The sequence below is a fragment of the Podarcis cretensis genome (assembly GCF_951804945.1).
Source record: "Podarcis cretensis genome assembly, chromosome: 7".
Taxonomy (NCBI): domain Eukaryota; kingdom Metazoa; phylum Chordata; class Lepidosauria; order Squamata; family Lacertidae; genus Podarcis; species Podarcis cretensis.
In genome coordinates this window covers 9,581,948-9,604,766 of record NC_137176.1, presented here as the reverse complement: position 1 = coordinate 9,604,766, position 22,819 = coordinate 9,581,948, and the positions used below count along the sequence as shown (strand labels likewise).

The following is a 22,819-nucleotide window of genomic DNA, read 5'->3' as shown; positions in this document are numbered from 1 at the left end:
TGACTGTATTACATTTTCAAAGTGTATGTGAAGAAGTTTGTAAACAAGTGTTTCCATACTGTTTCCAAAATTTGTTTCAGAATTTGCAATTCTGGATACACTTCCATGAAAGAAAGCCGCACTTATCACATGCACAGTATCTTACTGAAACAGTACATTAAACTGTTCCATGCTTTCAGCTGCATGCTTAAATGTTTTCTGACAATTTAGTTTTAGTTTAGCTTTTGACCGGCACTATGTTCTGCTCACTACCTTCATCACCAGGGAAAGATCTCCAGGTCACCATAATGTCCACAGGCACCATGTTGGCGACCCCTGCCTTTGGTCCTGGGTGAAAGGATAGGATATATATGTAATAAATTGAGACATACGTTCTTATGAATATTCAATATATGAAGGATCTATGCCCCATCACATATCCAATATTGTCAGCTCTGGGTGCAGCTCTTTAGATGTCTCGCACGTGGAGGTTGTCCAAAGCTTGGTTACCTGCAACCCTTTCAACGATAAATGCGGAGGAATTTATCGTTCTAGGGTCTTCTGTATCCAAAGTCTGCATTCTGCTTCACCATATTAGCAGCATAATCCAGGCCTCTCCATCCAGACTTTGGGATTCCCCCTAGGCCAGGGGTAGGCAACCTAAGGCCCGGGGGCCGGATGCGGCCCAATCGCCTTCTCAATCCGGCTTGCAGACTGTCTGGGAATCAGTGTCTTTTTACATGAGTAGAATGTGTCCTTTTATTTAAAATGCATCTCTGGGTTATTTGTGGGGCATAGGAATTCGTTCATTTCCCCCCCAAAAAAATATAGTCCGGCCCACCACATGGTCTGAGGGTCAGTGGGTCGGTCTATTCAAGTTTGCCAAAGTTCAAAATTAAATGGGATATCAGCTCCGCCCAAGGAATGAGAGATTAACAGCAACAACCGGGGGAAAGAAAAACATAACATCTTACAAGGACAGGGAAAAAACACCACCGACAGAATAATTGCCACACACACAAAGAACAAGGATATAGCTTGAGTTCCTCACTTGTGGTTTTAATGTGACAACACAAACAAAACATATTAATATAACAGTTGTTGTATAAGGGATTATTATGATGACCCGAATGTGAAGGAAATTAATAAGATTTTGTAAAGCAGAAATAAAGAAAATAATCAAATCAGGTGGTTGCCATTCTTCAGGGTTATCAGTATTTTATAAAAGGATGCTCTATTTCAACAAAATAATCCACAGCGTTTGTATTATTCAATGCATGCAATCTCTTTGTTAATTTTTTGATACAACGATGGACCACACATGTTCCAGCCCCTTCTGAGATTCTGTGCCATTGGTAAGCGTGCCGCTACTAAAATAAAAGCAATTAATTCTTTATAACAAAGGTAAAAATTTCCCTTCTTTAAAAATCCAAACTTGGGGTACATTCCACATGTTCACCTGTAATATAGCTTATTCCTGTAAATATCCTCTGACACAAGGGCTTTATACGCACAAGACATCCACCAAACGCGGATATACTATGGCAGTCTCTACAGCACAATAGTGGAATGGTTTTCTTAATATGGCTACTTAATAGGGAAGATGGAGAGCAGGTGGTGTAGAAGAAACAGCTGGCTTTAGCACGGCTAGAATGTAGTCTACTTTACAGATGTAAGAGACACACCTATTCTGCTCACTTTTCACAGGCACGCAGATCGTGGAAGGTTAAAGAGATGACTCTTTCCTTAACCAGAGCCCAAAACAAGTATCAAATAAACCAAACATCATCTTCCATCTCATCCAAAATATTCCTCACCACTCTATATTATTTGGTAACATAGTGAATAAGTAACAAAAAAATTAATTTAATGTGCTTAATTAAATCAGTCATCTCACTTTAGTAGTCCAATCTCCATTAGTTTTAGGTTGTCCTGGTGCAAGAGGACAGGATTCCTGCGCCTTTAACATCTGTGCAGATGAGGGGATTTCAGAAAGTGCAGCTAGCATGTCAAGCTATAACTGCTGAAATTCTCTCTTCTGTACAACTATTAAATGCGCAGGAACCCTGTCCTCTTTTTCAGGCCAGCCTAATTACAACCTGCGATGTCAAAAGGAACCACATTGCTGTGATTCACAAAATAATATGTTGAGATTTGTCTCTGTCTCTCTCCCCACCCCCACAGACCATTTACCTCAGGAGAGACCAGCTGGCCAGGGAGATCAGATGTTTCATATTCAGCAATTACACTAATGCTCTTGCTTAAGCCATATCCATTCACAGAAAAGAGGACAACGTGAATATGTCAGATTATTCAGATTAAATAGGCAAATAAGTAGGGACTTCTCTTTGAATTTAAAACAGTGCTATTTCCCACATTAGATACTGTGACAACCATATTAACAAGTTCAAAGCAGACACATTAGCAAGGGAAAAGTGTTTTCCCTGTATCTCTTGTGAAAGTGTTTTAAGTAAATTAACACATATTTGCATCTTACCATTCTTAATTAAGCCAGTGCTTCAACTATCTTTACCAACACCTTAGGGGTGGTCTCTACATCAGCACAGCAGTATTTCTCCCTGACAAGACAACTAAAGTGGGGGGAAACAACTCACTCAACTCCTCATACTTTCATAGACTGGTGCAGATGCAATATAAATAATTCCTTAACCATGGTTAAGGAATCAGAAATACTAGGGAGGATTGCAAGCTGCATTCACCTGCCCCATCCTAAAGAAATTGTGCCACCAGTCTTAGCCGTGTTTAAGAGGATTGTGTCAACAGTAAAATTAGTGCTGTGTAGTGTTCATTCTTAACTATGCTGGCACAACTAGGATTAAGAGGGGTGTGTCAACCCTTGGTTAGTACTATGTAGACTTCACTCTTAACTATGTTTTAACCAGCATCAAGTCTTACTTTCAAAGTAACCCTGGTTAGCATTTACCAAGCTTGATGTCAAAGCTAACATAAACCTGAGGCTGGAGGGAGGGGATGATACATGAAAGACAGGAGACAAACTGGGAAAATCGTTGAGTTCACCATGCTTGTTCCCAGTCCCTTTACCTGTTGTTTTAAGATGAACCATGTTAAATCTGCACTGGCCATATGATAATTCATTTACTCCAAAACAGGACAGGAACTACTCTTCCTTCTTCCAATACAACATTCCTAGCTATGTCCACTCCAGAAGCAGCCTAGTTCCTGGACATGAGGTCACATTACATTTTAGAATACAGTTCTGCTGATGTGCTGTTTCAGACTGTAGCAAGAAATTGTTGGCAGTGGAATCCAATACAGTGGTACCTCTGGATACGAATGGGATCCGTTCCGGAGCCCCATTCGCATCCTGAAGTAAACATAAGACGTGACTGCGCGTGCCGGCTTTCACCGCTTCCGCACATGCGCATGATGTCATTTTGAGCGTCTGTGCATGCACGAGCGGCGAAACCCGGAAGCAACACACTCCGTTACTTCCGGGTCCCCACAGAGCGCAACCCAAAAATATTCATCCCGAAGCTACTTCAACCCAAGGTATGACTGTAATATAATGGGGCTCCCATGCAAAGATACTTACTTAGATATGGCCTCATTATTATTTAAGTCATAAAACAATGCCTCTCTGCCACAGGCAAATTGGGGTGGGGTGGGGACATATTTCTCAAAAACAAAGAGCAAGAATCCACAGCTCTTATCATTTCACCAAGGCCCCTTGCTGTCCCATAAACTTTCAGGACATAAAACAGAGGACATACCTAAGGGCTGCCAATCACTGTTAAATGCAAGCCTTAAAAGTCTGCCTCTGCACCTTGCTATCTGTGCTGTTTCTTAGCTTTGCAGATTAATTGCTTAAATGAAAAATAGGAATATCTGTTTCTCATTTAGATATTGTTCTTCCCTGGATTTCTACAACTCCCAGCTCAACACTTTCTTTTTCCCCCAGACCTAATTCTAAATTTCAATCTCTACCTTCAGTCTCACAGTAATGATAATGGGACTACTGATTGCTATCACTGAGCACCGGGAACCCTCAAAAGGAAAATATTTGGCCTCTGTGAATAGTGGATCTTGATAAGGATTGTTGAAAGCAAATAAGTGTCTTCTTGTTCCGTTACCTATTTTAGTGACAATAACTATTTAATTGTCGAGAGACACCATAAACATAAGAAACTACTGAAGTGAACAAATATAGTCTGCCTGTGGGGTTTTGCCATAGAAGTGTTCTAATATGTACAAATCATTGGTGGAGGAGATGGCCCAAACCATAGGCTCTTAATTAACTCCTCAAAGCAGGGTTGGTCAAACGGCCAACCCACAACCCAGTGGCCCTACAAAATCTATGTTTTCACACTAAACCAACAACAACAACAACTCCAAAACACCTTGTCTACTCTGCAACTTAGCTAATATTGTACAATCAGGTGGACACTGTGAGAACATAATCAAGGAGAGATCAAAGCATGAATGAATGAAGCCACTGTAAAAACCATCAAAACTTTACAACCATCCGAAGCACAGGCATCGCCGGCCTAAATAGGGAGCCCCCCGATTGGTGGATGGTGAATCTCTGGCTTGGCAGGTTATCCCACCCACCTTTGCAGCTGCCTGTGGGAAATCCCCAGTGACTGGCCACAAAATGAGGAGGCCTTTCTTCTGTGAGGGAGGGGGCCACAACCACAGCCCAACCTTAGACTGGGTAAGCGGCCATTATAGTCCTGCAACAAGTAATTTTCAGTACAATTCACATTATGCCTTAGTACCCTACAAAAGGCCCCAAGTTGTTGTTTTAAACATTCTCAAATAGGTTACAGCAATTATTAACATAGTTGGTCTATTCTACCAATGTTTGTATGTATTGCTTCTTGCTAAGTTTTTCTTTTGGAGAAAGTCCCCATTTAGAAGCTACTAATTGACTGTTGATTCTGCTTAGCTGAATAAAGCACTACTGGGTCACTGCCACCAAAGCAGAGACATCACCTTGCCAACAAAGGTCTGTATAGTTAAAGCTATGGTTTTCCCAGTAGTGATGTATGGAAGTGAGAGCTGGACCATAAAGAAGGCTGATCACCAAAGAATTGATGCTTTTGAATTGTGGTGCTGGAGGAGACTCTTTAGAGGCCCATGGACTGCAAGAAGATCAAACCTATCCATTCTTAAGGAAATCAGCCCTGAGTGCTCACTGGAAGGACAGATCCTGAAGCTGAGGCTCCAATACTTTGGCCACCTCATGAGAAGACTCACTGGAAAAGACCCTGATGTTGGGAAAGATGGAGGGCACAAGGAGAAGGGGACGACAGAGGACGAGATGGTTGGACAGTGTTCTCGAAACTACCAGCATGAGTTTGACCAAACTGTGGGAGGCAGTGGAAGACAGGAGTGCCTGGTGTGCTCTGATCCATGGGGTCACGAAGAGTTGGACACAACTAAACAACAACAAAAATTGACTGTTGCCAATTTATGTTTCAGTGAGTGAGTGTGTTTTCGATTTTTTAAATGCCATGGGAGGGGGGCTTTTAACCTCCACCATTATAGTCCTACAGCACATTCTAAATACAACAGCCAACGCCCCCCAAAAAACAATTCCCCAATTCATTTGAATCCTCACCCTGAGATGAATTCTAATTCTGACAAAGCTCATATTTTTTTTCTTCACATATTGAACAGTGAAGAAAACCACAAGAACCAACATATTTCATTTAATCTGTAAAATATGAATGCTGCTCAGTATGTAAAGCCAGGATGTGTTGGGATCCAGTTTGTGTAATTTTCATCTTGACTGACTGGAATTTGTGATGCTTAATCCATCCCCAAAAAAAAAAAACCAACCCCCAAAAATCTCCTAGAATATGACCATAATCCAAGAACTGTTGCACTACAGTTGCATCCCTAATATGATGTCTGCTTTTGTTTCTATGCTCAGTAATGTGTTTTCAGAGACCTGTTTGTTTTTCCCTGTGGGAGATTCATTTTGTTATTCAATTTTTTGAGGAAAATTTCATTTTAAAGGAATGTATAAAGGAGTTCATACTATTGAATGTAATGAGTTAACCACATATAAACTGTTTGACTTTTATATACAAAATATCAACAAGAGACTGGCAGGTGGCTGAATGAATGGCTAACTGTCAAATTGCATTATTTCCAAAGAAGAGCAGAGCTGGGAGCAAGGTACTTTATTTATATACAGACACAGGAGATTCAGTAGTAGTGGGATTTGATCAGCCATGTCAGCAGACATTCTACTTCATCCCACTAGACCAGAATAGTGGTCTGATAAGGATGGAGAAGTCCACCCAAAGTTTAAGTGACTATCTGCAGAGAGCCCAACTGGAAATAAAAGTGCAGCCTCAATCCAAAATCAAGGCCAGAGGGTGGAAAAACCAAAAGAAACCAGCTAGTGTGGTGAAAAGAGGGCAGAAGCAGCAGCTGAGCTGGAAGTTTGAGCCAGGCAAAGGACATCTAGGCTTGAGGAGCCTAAGAGAAGCCAAAAGTTGGAACCACTGGCTGGAGCTGAGGTGGTATGTGGAGGAAAGCAACCGAACACAAAACAAAGAACTACCCCCTTTGCATCTAAAATGGTTAGAAATAGCAACAGTCCATTTAGGTTTGGAATCTTAATGCACACATTTTTTTCAGGCATCACAGACTTTTATCGAGGTGGCACAGAACAACCTAGAACACATCCTGCTGGTATTTAGTTCATAATAATTTACACTGGGGGACTCGGGTGGAGCTGTGGGCTAAACCACAGAGCCTAGGACTTGCCGATCAGAACGTTGGCGTTTTGAATCCCCACAACGGGGTGAGCTCCCGTTGCACGGTCCCTGCTCCTACCAACCTGGCAGTTCGAAAGCACGTCAAAAGTGTAAGTAGATAAATAGGTACCGCTCTGGCGGGAAGGTAAACGGCGTTTCCGTGCACTGCTCTGGTTCACCAGAAGCGGCTTGGTCATGCTGGCCACATGACCCGGAAGCTGTACGCCGGCTCCTTCGACCAATAAAGCGAGATGAGCGCCGCAACTCCAGAGTCGGCCACCACTGGAACTAACAGTCAGGGATCCCTTTACCTTTTAATTTACACTGTATACAATACTTGACTTGGAATTAGGGGCCCTAACCTAAAGCAAATTCATTCTGATAGTATAATTGGCACAGGTCAATGCTCACCATGTGATAAGGTCCAGTTTGCTCCTCTGATATAAAGATTCGGAAAAATGACTGTCTTGTACATTGTTATCAGAGGGATCAGTGGAACTGAGCTTTAATCATAGAAATTGTCCTACAGGCATCTTCCGTTTAAAATGAATTTGATTGTGATTTGTAGAATGTAAAATGGTATTCCTACTAGCGCACTCAACAAAAACTGATTAATATGTATGATTTAAATGTACACAGCACTATGCTGTCCCAGAAGACATAGAAAATAGAAACAGAAGCAGAGTAAGAAGGAAATTTAACATGGTAATGTACAGGATTAATCTCAGGGGAGAAATATTGGTAAGTTTTCAATATTCCCAAATGCCAGAAAAATAACATCAATTATAATTAAAACATAGGATAACGTCATCATAAAATAAATTATAGACATTTAAAATGCTCCTCCAAAACAGTAATAACATATTGGCCAAATTAGGAACAAAGAGGCTGTCTATAGCAGCTCTCTTAAAACTGATTACTAAAGCAAGTATTTTTTCAAAATTATGTGAAACATCAGTACAAAACAAATGAGTGGGTGAAAATGGATTTTCATGTAAACCCACATAATGCTGCAACTCAGAATGGGCTCATCATGGGGAATCTTGATAGAGATAAACAACATCTAATGAGATCAATACCAAATGCTCATCAATTACTTGGCCTTCTCTTTAAGAAATAACTTAAGTTTTGGGGCTACTTTATGCTGAACGGAAACAATATTATGCATTAAATCCCTTTACAGACCTGTGGAGTACTATAGGGCACAATAAATTAAATGGAACAAACTCTCAAGCAAGTGTTCTTAAAGCTTGTTGCTGCTGAACAAAGAATGAGGCTGTGTGTGTGTATATATATATATATATATATATCAAAAGACATAGGAAGGGGTTAAGATATGGGCTGAGCTGAGCAGAGACTCTCCTACCTCTGAGCTAAGATAGAAAGGAAAAAGAAAGCATTTTACGTGTCTTCTCGCTTTTGAAAAGGATCACCCTTGCCTTTGGTGCCTTTGGCTATGATGCCATTGCCAGGAAGTGGTCCTTTTCAAAGGTGATGGGGGAGAGAGACTTCCTGTTCTTCATCAGGCAATGTTGTTTTCACCTGCCTTGCCCCACCCTCCAGCCCTGGAAGCCTTTCCCAGACCATGAAATTAAGAGCAGAAGCAGCTGGGAACAGAGGAGTTCAGGGGGGGGGGGTATGTGTATAGATAGATAGATGATAGAGATAGATGATAGATAGATAGATAGATAGATAGATAGATAGATAGATAGATAGATAGATAGATAGATAGATGATAGATAGATAGATAGATAGATAGATAGATGATAGATAGATAGATAGATATTTGTGTGTCCTTGTTTCTCAGTTTGTTCCTTTTTATATGGTTTTGCATGTGTTGTGGTATTTTATGCATTGTGGTTTGCTGTTATTTTTATCGATTATCGATTGGTAATTCTTGTGGTTGATAAGTGCAAACTGTTTAATTATTATTTGCTGATGTTTTAATTTTACTGTTTAACTATTAGATTCCAATGGATTATTGAATATTGCTTTATTTGATATAAGTTGTTCATTTTAAAGTTATTGTGACTTTTTTATATTGGTTCAGATTGTTGCCATTGATGTTTGATGTTTTGTTGTGGTTTCATATGTGTTGGACGCCACCCAGAGTGGCTGGGGCAACCCATCTAGATGTGCGGGGTATAAATAAAAAAATATTACTATTATCATTGTTATTAAAGAGACATCCAATATGGGGAGATGGTGGTTGTACGCTAAAAACAGCTTCCTGCCTGAGTGCCTTGGACTTTTTATTCTTGCTTGAGCTCCAATTTTACTGTGAGGGTTGTTCTACAGAGCTTAGTATCCAACCATCCCTGCCTGTGATATTCATTTCTTGAAGCAACGTACTTTTCAGTTCAAACAGGAGTCAGTAATAGACAGGAGATGGTCTGTTTTTTCATCAACTGATTTCATAACTATACCTTCAATTTAGTATAATCTTTTGGGAGGGAACAGTAGAAAATCATATAATGTTAACATAATTACACAAAGTGATTCCAACATAACTACATTAAGCCATTTCTGTCAAAGTGTTTTTCCTGCTTTGATTATTTGCATACTTTTGCATTAACAGAATCAATAGAAAGGGCTTCTTGGCACACCTCTGTGGAATTAACTTACTTGCCTTCTTTCAGTTACTTAATTATGCTATATCTTTCCACTGTGTGACTGGACTTTTTGCTGTGCGATCCTATGCATGCCTAATCAGAAGCAAGCCCCATTGAGTTGCATGGAGCTTAATTTCAGGCAAGTGTGCATAGGATTGCAGGCTCAATCTCTCCTGCTTTAATGCTGGTATACAATGGTCTTTCTAGCATCACATTCAATAGGTTTGTTCAAAAGAGTAATTTGCGCGGACACACAGGGAGTAGGCAGCCTTCTCTGAGGGTGGGTAGCAATTCTTACTTCTTCACACTCTGAAAGAACTTTTCGGGTACAAGAATGGTGCGTCCTGTTTTGATTCGAGGAAAACATTCCTCAGAAAACAATATTTGGGCAGCACTGTGACACTGGAACGACGACCACATGAAAACCACAATTCCCTGTTTCACAGTGTTGAACAAACTTTAAATGGGCCTTTGACAATTAGTAGGAATATACACATTTATTTCACACACACACACACACACACACACACACACACAAAAAAAATGTGGCTGCTCCATGAATGGTAATTTATCCTTGCAACTCAGTTCAGGCAAGAACACATTAAGCTAATAATCCTCTGTCATACTTACACTGGGAACTTAATGTCAGAATGTACTAACCTAACTGTAAATATATTTTGTGATGCAAATAATGATGGAGGGGAGAAGGACCCAGCTGGCAAGTTACTTTTTATGCACAGTTCAGGAAAACATAAAAATGTTGCATTGAAAAGTCGGGCTTTAAACTGATTTGCCCCATGACCTATTTAAATAAGCTTCTAATTGCTTTATTCTCAATTTAGTTCGATAACTGATTACTAAGACCAAAGATGCTTGCTATTTCCTCAACAATTCTGATTAAGTTTTATGCCTTTCACACTCTACGTAGATGAAAAAGATGAAATAAAAGAGTTTTCTTAATTTTTAAAAAACAATGTGAACGAAAGAAACAGAAACACACACAAAACACAACTGATTCTGTGCCCTGATGCAGCTAGTGCAGGACATATACTATGAGAATGAGCTGAAGGCCGATTCTGACATCTCTGAGGGGTATCTCCTGGCTTGGATTGCCAACTCAGAGCAATGAGGTAGGGGCATGTGAGGTAGGGGCTGTGGATTTGGGGTTTGCATGTATTTCACTGCAAAGAATGGAAAGCACACATAGCCAAAACACACACACACTTCCTCAGTGATCATCTAGTAAAAGCAGCTGTACATCAGTGGAAACAAATCAAGTCTGGGGAACCTAAAGCACGAGCAAAATACCCTTAGCTGTGGAACTGAGAGTTGGTACACACACGCTTGCCACTAAGGGCCACGGGTAATCAGCAGTACCAACAGTGTAAAAAGAAGCAGGTGTCATCCAGGACAAGGCCGGTCTTGGCATTTTGAGAACCATCCTAAGACCCTCTAGCATACACAACTGCAGGTTTCCATCGGCTAAGATAAATATGGTGTGGAACTCAATTCCCAAGGCTTGCCAACTCCTTAAATAGCCCTGCTCCTGTGCTATTAGCTGCATGGCACACATAAATAGATGGAATTCTCCTACCAAATGAGGTGCTATGAAGAGCTACTTCCTCTTGCTTAATTTCTGCCTGTGTCAATGCAGGCTATTCTTAAAAACAAAGAAGCAGGGCCATTTAAAAAAAAAGTGTCCTTGCTACTCTGCTGTGCAAGCATCAACTTATAAAACATAGTCAGTGGCCTTGAAGAAACCAAAGCCTAGTTTTTAATGAGGTGGTGCAACCAATGGCTGACTGGCAGCATTTCATCTTGCAGGTTGATACAAAAGAATAATTCAGGCACATAGAAAATTAGCATGTTGGTGGGAAAGAGCCCAGTCTAGTTTTCTATGTGCAGGTTATAATGTATCTGTATATGTTCGAAAGCACGTCAAAGTGCAAGTAGATAAATAGGTACCACTCCGGTGGGAAGGTAAACGGCGTTTCCGTGCGTTGCTTTGGCTTCGCCAGAAGCGGCTTAGTCACACTGGCCACATAACCTGGAAGCTGTCTGCGGACAAACGCCGGCTCCCTTGGCCTAAAGAGCGAGATGAGCGCCGCAACCCCAGAGTTGTCCGCGACTGGACTTAACAGTCAGGGGTCCCTTTACCTTTTTATCAGTTAGGCTTCTTCCTGACATGCTAATTTTATGTATAGAAGAATTCAATCAGGTAAACCCTCACCTTCATCCTCAAGTAGCACAGCCCAAACACAGGACTCAGTTCAGTAGAGAAAGAAGATAAGGTAAAAAGCAAGCAGACATCACAATTTTGTCACATGTTAATAAATGAGAGAAACACAACTTGCAGCACTATCCAGCTAATTAACTATTTATAAAACTTATTAATTGCTATTCCATTCCATTAAAGCACACAAAGCAATTTTCAATTAAATACACATAAGAACAAATAATGAAAACACCTGAAAGCTAGCCATAAAAAATGTTGAGAAAATATCGCTGCTCAGAGCACAAGCCCTACAATGCATTCCTTAATAAGGCGGGGGGGGCAGGGGGCTGTCAGAAAAATAGAAAACAGCAGAGAAAGGCCAGCCATGCTTCCCCGGGAAAAGGAAATCCAATGGGTAGGGGCTGCCACTGTAAAGAATCTGCATCACATTCTGACCAGAAAATAAAGGAAAAAGAGAGCAAGCCTCTGTAGGATGAGCTGATAAGGCAGAATACTTAGGAGCAGATGCTCACTAACGTAAGAAGCAGAGTATTGGATTGGCCTTGGAAGTTAACAGGAAGCCAAGGCAATTATGACCATAATCCTATACACTCTTACTGGGAGTAAGGCCCATTGTACTCAACCGGGCTTAATTCTGAGTAGGCATGCATAGGATTCCACTGTGTTTCAGACTACTGTAAAGCTGACAATACAGTAGAATCATTGGACTTTGGACCAATGCAAGTGGAATGCTTAACACGTGGAATGCTTAACACAGTAAAGGGACGCGGGTGGCGCTGTGGGTTAAACCACAGAGCCTAGGACTTGCCAATCAGAAGGTCGGCGGTTCGAATCCCCGCGACGGGGTGAGCTCCCGTTGCTCTGTCCCTGCTCCTGCCAACCTAGCAGTTCGAAAGCACATCAAAGTGCAAGTAGATAAATAGGTACCGCTCCATTGGGAAGGTAAACGGCGTTTCCGTGCACTGCTCTGGTTCGCCAGAAGCGGCTTAGTCATGCTGGCCACATGACCCAGAAGCTGTACGCCGGCTCCCTCAGCCAGTAAAGCGAGATGAGCGCCGCAACCCCAGAGTCGACCACGACTGGACCTAATGGTCAGGGGTCCCTTTACCTTTACCTTTATCACATTAAAAGTGTATGTCCTTTCCTCTCCTTAATATGTAACAGAATATGCCCAGTGGCAGCAATAGCCGGTAATATGGAACAGGAATGGAGACACATAGCAGTGCTTCTCAAGCTATCTGATATTGGGGTCAGCAACTTCCCACCCCACCAACATGCCTGGGACCCATCCCGTATTTGCTTCCGGAAGCATCCCACCCAACCTGAGCTGTGGTGGAGTCACTGGGGGCCACTAGCTGGTGGATTATGGATTGGCACCAGTCCACAGACCACCCCTTTTGAGTCGCACTGACGTACAGGACACAACGGCATTAGGATACAAGCACATTTTTTCCTAAACTCAATACATTACAGAGGAGTGTGCAGGAACTGTTTTCAGAGGCAGGTGTGTATTCATCATCACGTCAAGTTTTGCACCCTTACGTTGCTACATAAAATTAGTGCTTATTTACCTTGTCCTCCCTATTTTTTCGTAATTTTTATTACCTGCCCCACACTTCACACCTTTTAAATTAGACAACAGGTCCAATTAAGCCTGTGCAAATATATACTGGGAAACATACAAGCTCCTTGGAAAATGTTAACCTTTTAAAAATGTGCTTGGTATAAACATGACACCTGAAAAGCTTCTTGTGACATTCTAGTAAGGTAGTAATACGCCTCCGACAACTGCCACCCCACAAATAAGATTAACTGTTAACACCGATAACAAAGGAATGCCCTAAATACTATTTAAATAGTCTTCTAAATAGGCATCTTGTCCGTGGAAGCAGTTATGCTTCAAAGTTCTTGAAACTGCTCCATATAATGAGTGCAAAAAATAATAATGATGGGGAAATAGTCCACGTTTTGTACAAAAGAAATATTAGCGCAGAGTTCAAGTTTTGTCTTACGTATAATCAACACATTTAAGGTTTTTGAGCAAGAAGAAGAGAACAGATGAAGCAGAGAAGAATGGAGCAGGATCTATCACTCCCCAAATCCTAGGAATTTTAGTTCATAAACACACTTGCCGGTGGTTGTGGGCAACCATCTACTTGATGTAAAGAACTTAATTTCAGTATAAACTGGCTCTGGGCAGCGCCGTTGATGCTGCAGCTTTGAGTTGTAGCAGCTGTAATTGTGAATATTTCTGAGATAGTGAAACATGGTGTCCAGTTTTCTATTGCATTTTTTCAAGTGGAAAAGTTTAACTGAATGGTTGACACACAAGTGGTGGAAAGAATTTTGCATATGCCAATTTTTGTAACCTTTTTACTTTGAACTACACTCCTTATGAGATATTGCTGGATAGAAAGCAAATCTCTCAGATCACTGCTCAAAGGTACCAGAGAGTTTTCGCTCAACTATCACATGCTTCTGTCTTATTTTCAGGTGGTCTTTGGAATCTCAGTAGTTTGTGCTTCTTTCCCTCACTATCAACCAGGTTGCATCTATCTGTGGTGGGTCTGTCTAAGATCAGGTACTCCCTAAAAGTGTGTTTCCCCCCGTTTCGTTTCATTTCGTTGCAAATGCTACTACACAATAAAGATCCGTGGGAGTTAATGAATCCTCTCCCCAAGTGGTAAATGCAAAAATTTGAAAAGTTTGCAAAGAGGATTAGGCATGTCACCTGTTGTCCAGGAGCTAATGCCCAGGCACTGTCCTGACTTCCACCCAAAACAAGATATCAGAGGCTCTTACTTGCATGTATCAGAATCACATTCTTCCAGCTGCACAAATGTTTCAGTTTGACTAATGGGACGTTCTCCCCTCTCCTCCCCCTGTGTGATGTTCTGGGGGTTCTCCAGATCCCCCATAGCATAGGAGTGCACAGGGGAAGAGAGGGGAGAAGTCCCATTGAACTAGCTGGACTTGTTGCACAGGCTCCTGCTAGCACACCTACTTAGATGAATTTGCTCCTTTGTGTTCACGGCAGGCATTTTGTGACTGGCACCCTTAGAACTCCCTCAAAATTCAAAATGTGCCCACATGCCCAAAGAGGCTGGAAATGACTATGTTAAGGATAGCAAAGCATATATTTCATGGTGAATCCTTATATAAGTGTGTGGTGGTGGTGTCATGATATTTTAGTTGTGTCCCCTATAATCATATGTAGCAGCTCAGCACAAGAGAATACAACAACCATGGACTGCCAGGGGCAAGATGAACTGCAGGAAACAGCACTGGCCAGCAGAAAGACAGGCAGGTTTAGGAAGGAATATGGCCAGGACAACTGAGACTAGGCTTGGGAAAGGATCTAAATGAAGGCTGAGGACAGGGTAAAGGAGGCCAAACAAACAGTCCAGTATTGGCAGTCCAGCTACTGTCAACACAAGCTGCTGACTAACCTTACCAGCTGCATGTTCCTGCTTCCTTTTATACGTGCTGCTGATAGACTTTGCCCCTTCCTCAAAAAAATAAATAAATAGGGATCCTCCAGTGCCCTTAGATGAGCCTGCATCATGAACACACTTCAAAAGCATTTCCTGATCATATTCTCGGGGGGGGGGGGCTGTAATTAAGAGTCGGCTTTCTTCCTACTTCAATATTCAGAGAGTGACACCTCCAGCAGATTCTGCACCATTAAACCTGATGGAATTTTATCATTCGCTCCAAAGCATTCAGGTCAAATCTGTGGGCGGAGGATTTGACATAGGGTTTCTCAAAGAGCAGAACATTTAACTTCTCTGTAAGTAAAATCCCTGGTTTTTAATCAGAAAAATTAGTCATGGCACCTATTTACCTCACAGCAAGAAAATGTTAACATTTGCTTATTAATGCTTTTGAAGCGTGTTCAGGGTATAAGAAAACACTTTAAATGCTAATGTTTGGTCTGTTGCTGCACTGAACTGTTGCCAGTGTGGAACTGTACATTCTTGCTTAAGCAGTTTTTAGAAATCAAAGAACCAGATGATTTGTTTTATTTATAATTTATATACTGTCTTTCTTCCCAACAAGGGTTTCCATGTGTGCTCTGTATAAGCCTCCTGTTAAAAATAACATTAAAATGGGGAAAGAGTATGACACAGTTAATAACTGTAAGGCACCACTCCACAAGACTGGCAAGCTTAAGTGCACGTAATGAGTCCAGAACCATCATCTTTAAACGAGGTCAATTGTGACAGCAAAAAAAAGGCCACCATCCATGCTTCATTCAAAGAAGCCTTTGCACATGTCAGCAAAGTAAACTGGCAAATTGCCTCCACCCCTTACTCATCTGCTCCCTCACATCAGCCATGACAACCAAGGTTTTGAATTCTAATGGTGATTTCATTTGGCAGTGAGGGCCAATTCACATTTTAGATAGAAAGTATTTTTGCTGCATATGCATCAGCATTCACAGTGACAAACATCAGCAAAGCACAACATTGAGATGTGGATTTGTAAATACAATAGTCAGTGTGGTGCAGTGGACAAAATGTTGGAAGACCTAAGTTCCAAATTCACTTGCACACTTCACTGGGAGAACTTGGACCAGTTACTGTCTTTTAGCCTGAACTACCTCACAGGCTAAGGGACACAGGTGGCGCTGTGGGTTAAACCACAGAGCCTAGGGCTTGCCAATCAGAAGGTCGGCGGTTAGAATCCCTGCGATGGGGTGAGCTCCCATTGCTCGGTCCCTGCTTCTGCCAACCTAGCAGTTCAAAAGCATGTCAAAGTGCAAGTAGATAAATAGGTACCGCTCAGGCAGGAAGGTAAACGGGGTTTCCATGCGCTGCTCTGGTTTGCCAGAAGTGGCTTAGTCATGCTGGCCACATGACCCAGAAGCTGTACGCCAGCTCCCTTGGCCAATAAAGCGAGATGAGCGCCGCAACCCCAGAGTCAGTCACAACTGGACCTAATGGTCAGGGGTCCCTTTACCTTTACCTTGGTGCAAGGATGAAATTTATTTGGCACTGGGTGCATGGAGAAAAGACAGGATTCCAAATCCAATGGAAAATAAAATAAGATTTACTTTAAAAAGCATTGTAATTTGGTTGAATGTTAAGATGGAGGCTAGATCATAAATAATTGACCACCACTAAATTAGATGCAATTAGGATGATAAGTGAGATTGAGGGAAAACCTTAAACCTTTGGGAGAACTATTAGATTATATTCTAAATGAATGGGACATAAGAATGTAAACAAGATGATAAATTGCGGGCAAGAATTGACAAAGATGCAAGTGGGAGCGGAAGACGTGAGGGAGTCCAAAGAAGTTAAGAAATTATGTTATGATATATGTTACATTGTTTATTATATTTGCATTTATGTTTAAAAATCTTAATAAAAATTGATTTTAAAAATAAAATAAAATAAAATAAAACAGACATGGGGAACACACACTGGGATTCTCAAACCAACTGGGGGCTCTCCACTGCGTGTTTACAGACACCCAGCTACATTTTACACTCTGCTGTCTACATCAGTATAGCATAGCATACATAGCAACCACCCATAGTTTTAGTATAAACCTCATATGCTCCAATCTGAAAATCCTTTGGCAACGGCAGAGTAGGGTAGGTGGGACTTCGCAACTGAAATGTCATTTGCAAATATGTGAGGGTCGTTGTTCATACCTGATGCCTATCTCCTCTTGACCTGATGAGTCTGTGCCTGTCCTTGCCCAGGGGACTCACACCAGAGCTTTGTTGTGGGGGGGGGAGGGGCCGAGTGTTTTCGGGCAAGTGGAGCAGGAAGGTGACTTTTGGACAGCGTGTTGAGTTGGGTGTTGATGCCGCTGGTCCCAGTGCCATCAAGACATTTCTTGTAGATGACAGGGAATCTAGGAAAGCAGCGAGTAACATGGATATCAGTCGTGATTGGCAGGCTGGGATTCCTTCGCTTTCTCCCCACCTCCCCTTGTGTTAATGCATTGGAGGGCACACGTCTATTCTAGGCACACTGAATAGCCTTAGTAATGGATATGTTTAACTCGCATGAACTCAGGCTGAGCTGAACAGCTTGTTGAGACTGTATTGCTGAGAGATCACATCTCTTGAAGGACAGAGGTGTGCTTTATCCCTTAACAGTCTTACACACTGACCACCTAAGTGTTAGTACTGAATAAGGTGAGGGAGGAGAGATTTGAAAAGAAATGTGCTGTTTAAAATATGTATTTATGGCATACAGTGGTCCATATACCTGAACTTCTAACTTATAGCACTTCGTATCACAACTTGAGAGACACAGTGGTTTGATTTTCTAGTGTGTTGTACTACTGACTATGTAGATCTGTTGCGCCATTTTGTCATGGAATAATATATGTGACAATGCTCTTGGTTCCTTTTTCCCATCAGGATTTTGGAAAATCCTAAAAGGTTTGTACAGTATATGGAATATAGCTAATAGTCTTGAAAGACCTACATTGGCTCCCAGTACGTTTCCGAGCACAATTCAAAGTGTTGGTGCTGACCTTTAAAGCCCTAAATGGCCTCGGTTCAGTATATCTGAAGGAGCGTCTCCTCCCCCATCGTTCTGCCCGGACACTGAGGTCCAGCTCCAAGGGCCTTCTGGCGGTTCCCTCACTGCGAGAGGCCAAGTTACAGGGAACCAGGCAGAGGGCCTTCTCGGTAGTGGCGCCCACCCTGTGGAATGCCCTCCCATCAGATGTCAAAGCGATAAACAACTACCTGACATTCAGAAGACATCTGAAGGCAGCCCTGTTCAGGGAAGTTTTTAATATGTGACATTTTAGTGTATTTTTCATCTTTGTTGGAAGCCGCCCAGAGTGGCTGGGGAAACCCAGCCAGATGGGCGGGGTACAAATAATATATTATTATTATTATTATTATTATTATTATTATTATAGTTCTGCAGCATCTTAAATACTTAACAAATTTATTGCAGCAGTCGTTTTTGTGGATCAGAGCTCACTTCATCAGAATATAATGGTCAAGTTCACAGTAGGATGGTTCAGCTGCAGTTAACATAGCTCTGGGGAAATATTGGAGATTTTCTAAAAATTAGTGGTATCAGGAGAAAGGCTGACCTTCCAACAGCCTGGGAGGCTGCTTCCACACAAGATGTTTAGTGCAGAGTTGTCATGCTTCAGTCATTCACATTTTATGGGACATCCAATTATCATCATCCAGCATTATCCCTGTGGTTCTTGTGTCTTTTCTCAGACTGCAGAAAAGTGGAAGGGTAGCAGTCTCCATAGGTGTAAATGCCTCTAGCACTACTCTGACATATTTTTAAAATGTCAGAGTTTCCATGTAGGCAGTGACATATCAGGACAGTTAACTTATTACTGTTTGCCACACATTCATTATAATTTTTGTCGTGGGTGCCATTTTATCACTCTAAAATGCACCAAAACAGTCTTTTGTCCATATACATATTTAAAATTAAAATAAAATGCCTCATAATACTATGACATAAATATTTTTTTAAAAAATAATAATAAGTATGATCACTTCCCAAAACCATGATTGGAAAGGGTTTTTATTTTAGCCATATTGATCACTAAAAAAAAATAAAATACTTTAACATTAAAGCATTATAGCACTATCTTCATCTTTTATTTAAAACAAATGCATTCCAAGTCAAATATAGTTCAGTTTCCAGTGATGTGGTATGATTTTATGCATGTTTACTTCCATGCTCTGACTTCATTTGGATTAACTTCCAAGCAACACAGGATTGTAGACTTACATCTTCTATTATACAAAAGGACTGTTTTTATTCACGTAATTTATATCCCACCTTTCTGATCCAAAGAGACAGCAAAGTAGATTTCGAAGTTCTAAAACATAGCTGACAATATTGCTGCTTCATCCGACTGATATGTTTACCTTTCAAGAGATGCGCTAACGTTGTGTTGTATATTCACATTTTCTTTATTGCTGCCATGATGGTTTTCCCATGAAAGAACATTAACGCTGTCCGTAATTTTGCATACCTATTATAGGTCCTCTCAATTGTCTTTTCACTAACCAAAAAGTCACAAATATTTCAGCCTTTGCTTGTGGAATGAACATTAACCAGCTTCACATATATATTTTTCACATTTAATGTGAGCATTAAAAAAAATAAATCTCAGCATCGTTCTGTCCAGTATTCAGAGGCAAGATTAGGGAAACCTATAGCAGTATTATACTTCATAATCAAATAAAGACTCTGATTATGAAAGAGGTTAACAATTGCTCATTAACTTTAAATCAAAACCAGGTAAGCAGCTCCCATAGAAATTCTAATCACCAAGAGACATGAATACAACAATTTTACATAGCACAACAAAGCCTTGGCTATCGTAGCAAATCATGTTTGGTTACTTGACCAGTTCTCGATTTGAATTTCACAGTGAAAAGGAGAGGGAATCCCTGCTGCTAGCTAACTTCATGTGAATGTACTGATGGAAACAGAGAGAAATTTCAAGTATCTCCTTTCTCAGTAGACTAATACAGGGAGACTAAGAAATATCACTCATAAAGCTCTTAAGAACCTGTATCTTAAGTGACAAGGACCCATGGCAGATGATGCATAAGCTCAGAAGCCAGAGACTAGTCAACACGTAAACAAAGGAGAGATTGTGTTTACTGTAAAGCAGTTGTGTCTATCTTCTGGGTACAGCTTCTCCTGAGGACAAGAACCCCTTGCATGTCTGCCACAGAACGCTGCAGAGGTGGGGGTGGGGAGGGACGGACATATATATCCATGATTTTTCAAACTGTGTTCCGGGGAACCTGCAGAACTCGGAAACTCATCACAGGTTCCTCAGTTAGGTGAACAATGCCGAACCAAAGCTTGCCCCACACAGCCAGATCTCCCATGCGATGCGCAGCCACGAGGGAGGGAGCATCTGGGTATGTTTGAGGTTGCACTCTTGAGTTCATGCAAGGTAACAGGGAGACCCTTCAGACCTGGCCAGTGCCATATGTGAGTTGAGGGTGAACTCAAGAAAGCACCCCAGAATCATCCACAACGAACACGAGTTCCACAGCAAACATGCTGATGTGAAAAAGGCCTCCCTCTTGTGACTGAAAGCCTCAAAAACTCAGCTCCTGTCGAATGAAAGACACATTTTCCCACATGTATCTAATCCACTTAGATACTATTTCTTCAGAGGGTGAGCTGCATACAGACATACTGGGGACCAAAATACAGGCAGAAGCAGAGTATTGTGAGATGATGAACCTGCGTAGTATCCAGGAAAATCCTGCTATTTTTATTTTTATTTTTAAATCCTACCCCCAAGAAAAACCTTTGCTTGCATGTTGCCCTCAAGATACTAACAAACAATGGTAATAGAGAACATCTTATCAACAAGAGTGCTCACCCCCTGAAGCTAGAAGTTTATCTGAACAGAAGCAAACACCTTTCTGCTCCCCGCTCCCCACTTGATGGCTGAGACCTAAAGTGGAGGGCAGCATTATAGGGGAATCCAGGGGCCACATACCGGCAGTGACCTTTGCCAAAACGAAAGTAGCCATGGTCAAAATGGCCCCCCCAGGCCTCCTCTACTATCAAAAGTCCTTTCCCTCAATCTACCATAAAAAGCCATTCAGATACAGCCATGTCTCGCAGAATACATTTTGTCAGTGGTTCTAGCACCTGACAATTACGTTGTGCAACATAATTAGAATGAGATATTTAGTATCACGCTGCTCCAGCACCGACTAATAATCTGTTGTGGTTTTAAACATATGAATTTCTCATTTCATAGCACTTTCCCATCAATTGCCTGCTGAAAACAAAAATGTAAAGGTAAAGGTAAAGGTACCCCTGCCCGTACGGGCCAGTCTTGACAGACTCTGGGGTTGTGCGCCCATCTCACTTAAGAGGCCAGGGGCCAGCGCTGTCCGGAGACACTTCCGGGTCACGTGGCCAGCGTGACATCGCTGCTCTGGCGAGCCAGAGCCGCACACAGAAACGCCGTTTACCTTCCCGCTGGTAAGCGGTCCCTATTTATCTACTTGCACCCGGAGGTGCTTTCGAACTGCTAGGTTGGCAGGCGCTGGGACCGAGCAGCGGGAGCGCACCCCGCCGCAGGGATTCGAACCACCGACCTTTCGATCGGCAAGTCCTAGGCGCTGAGGCTTTAACCCACAGCGCCACCTGCGTCCCAAAAACAAAAATGAGCTGCAACCAAAGTTTCCAAAGTGAGCTTTAATGCATACCTCCTGAAAACCAATTCAGGGCCTATACAATCATCAACCTGTGTTCCTGCATATTTCTCAATACGTGTAGAAAAGAAACATTCAACAAGCGCAGCTTCATCATGACATGTTGAACCCGCCAAAATTCACTTTTCTATACAAGCATGAAAAGACAGACTGTCTGTCACTGCATCCTGATCACTTCTACTTCCGAAAAGCTACAGAGACAGTTGTGGATCAGATTTAAAAAGCAATGCTTAATTTGGTCTATAACTACCGCTGTATTATATTATTATTATGTTTATGTTTATGTTTATGTTTATGTTTATGTTTATGTTTATGTTTATGTATTATAATATTATTATTATTATGTTTATGTTTATGTTTATGTTTATTTTGGATACATATGAAGCTGCTGTGCACTGACTCAGATCACAGACCCATCTAATCCAAAGTTTTTTCCTGGTCCTTTTTTTTACCTGAGAGCTTTCAAAGTTTAATTAGAGGAGCTAGAGACTGAATCTGGGACATTCTACATATTTTCCCATACCACATTTGCTTTTTGTTCCATGGGCTGATTCCTAAGTAAATGTGCACATAACTTCAACCTTGATGTATTAATGTCTTCCTCATTAAGGGTGCCCTTTTAGGAGGCAATCATCCTCCACCCACATGGTTCAAACCCCATCCTTAAAAGGGGAAAAGTTTGTGTTCATCATGTACTCATCACATTGCTTTTAAATACCATTTTTTTTCTTCTTCTTTTTTTTGAATGTATCCAAGAAACAGACCTTTGAAACATGCTGTAGATCTTGTGTCCACCAATCTCATTGCTCTGCTTTCCCACAAATGAAGCAATGCACATAAATGATTTTTAAGGCATACTTGAGACATTGAGATATACAAACTTATATTTCATTGAATAGAAACTGTGCAGTGGTGCCATTTTGATAAAGTACCACACCTTGTCCTTTGATATGACATTTATATACCACTGGGACAGAAAGATACTATAGATGAAAAGGACTCCTCTGCTTTCAGCTGCATGAAACAGAGA

The 22,819-nt window shown here is 41.4% G+C and overlaps 1 protein-coding gene across 2 annotated transcripts in view; it reads right to left on the bottom strand.

Moving 5' to 3' along the window:
- The window catches only part of GABBR2 (gamma-aminobutyric acid type B receptor subunit 2), a 287,781-nt gene that overhangs the window by 252,564 nt on the left and 12,398 nt on the right, over positions 1–22,819 (bottom strand). The window contains exon 1 of one of the 2 annotated variants that reach the window (XM_079983946.1): positions 17,242–17,433. The exons of the other annotated variant lie outside the window; for it this stretch is intronic. Coding sequence (XP_079840072.1) covers positions 17,242–17,418 — 177 coding nt within the window. The 5' untranslated portion in view covers positions 17,419–17,433. Of the gene's footprint in view, positions 1–17,241; positions 17,434–22,819 lie in introns of those variants that run through there. 2 annotated transcript variants of the gene reach the window in all.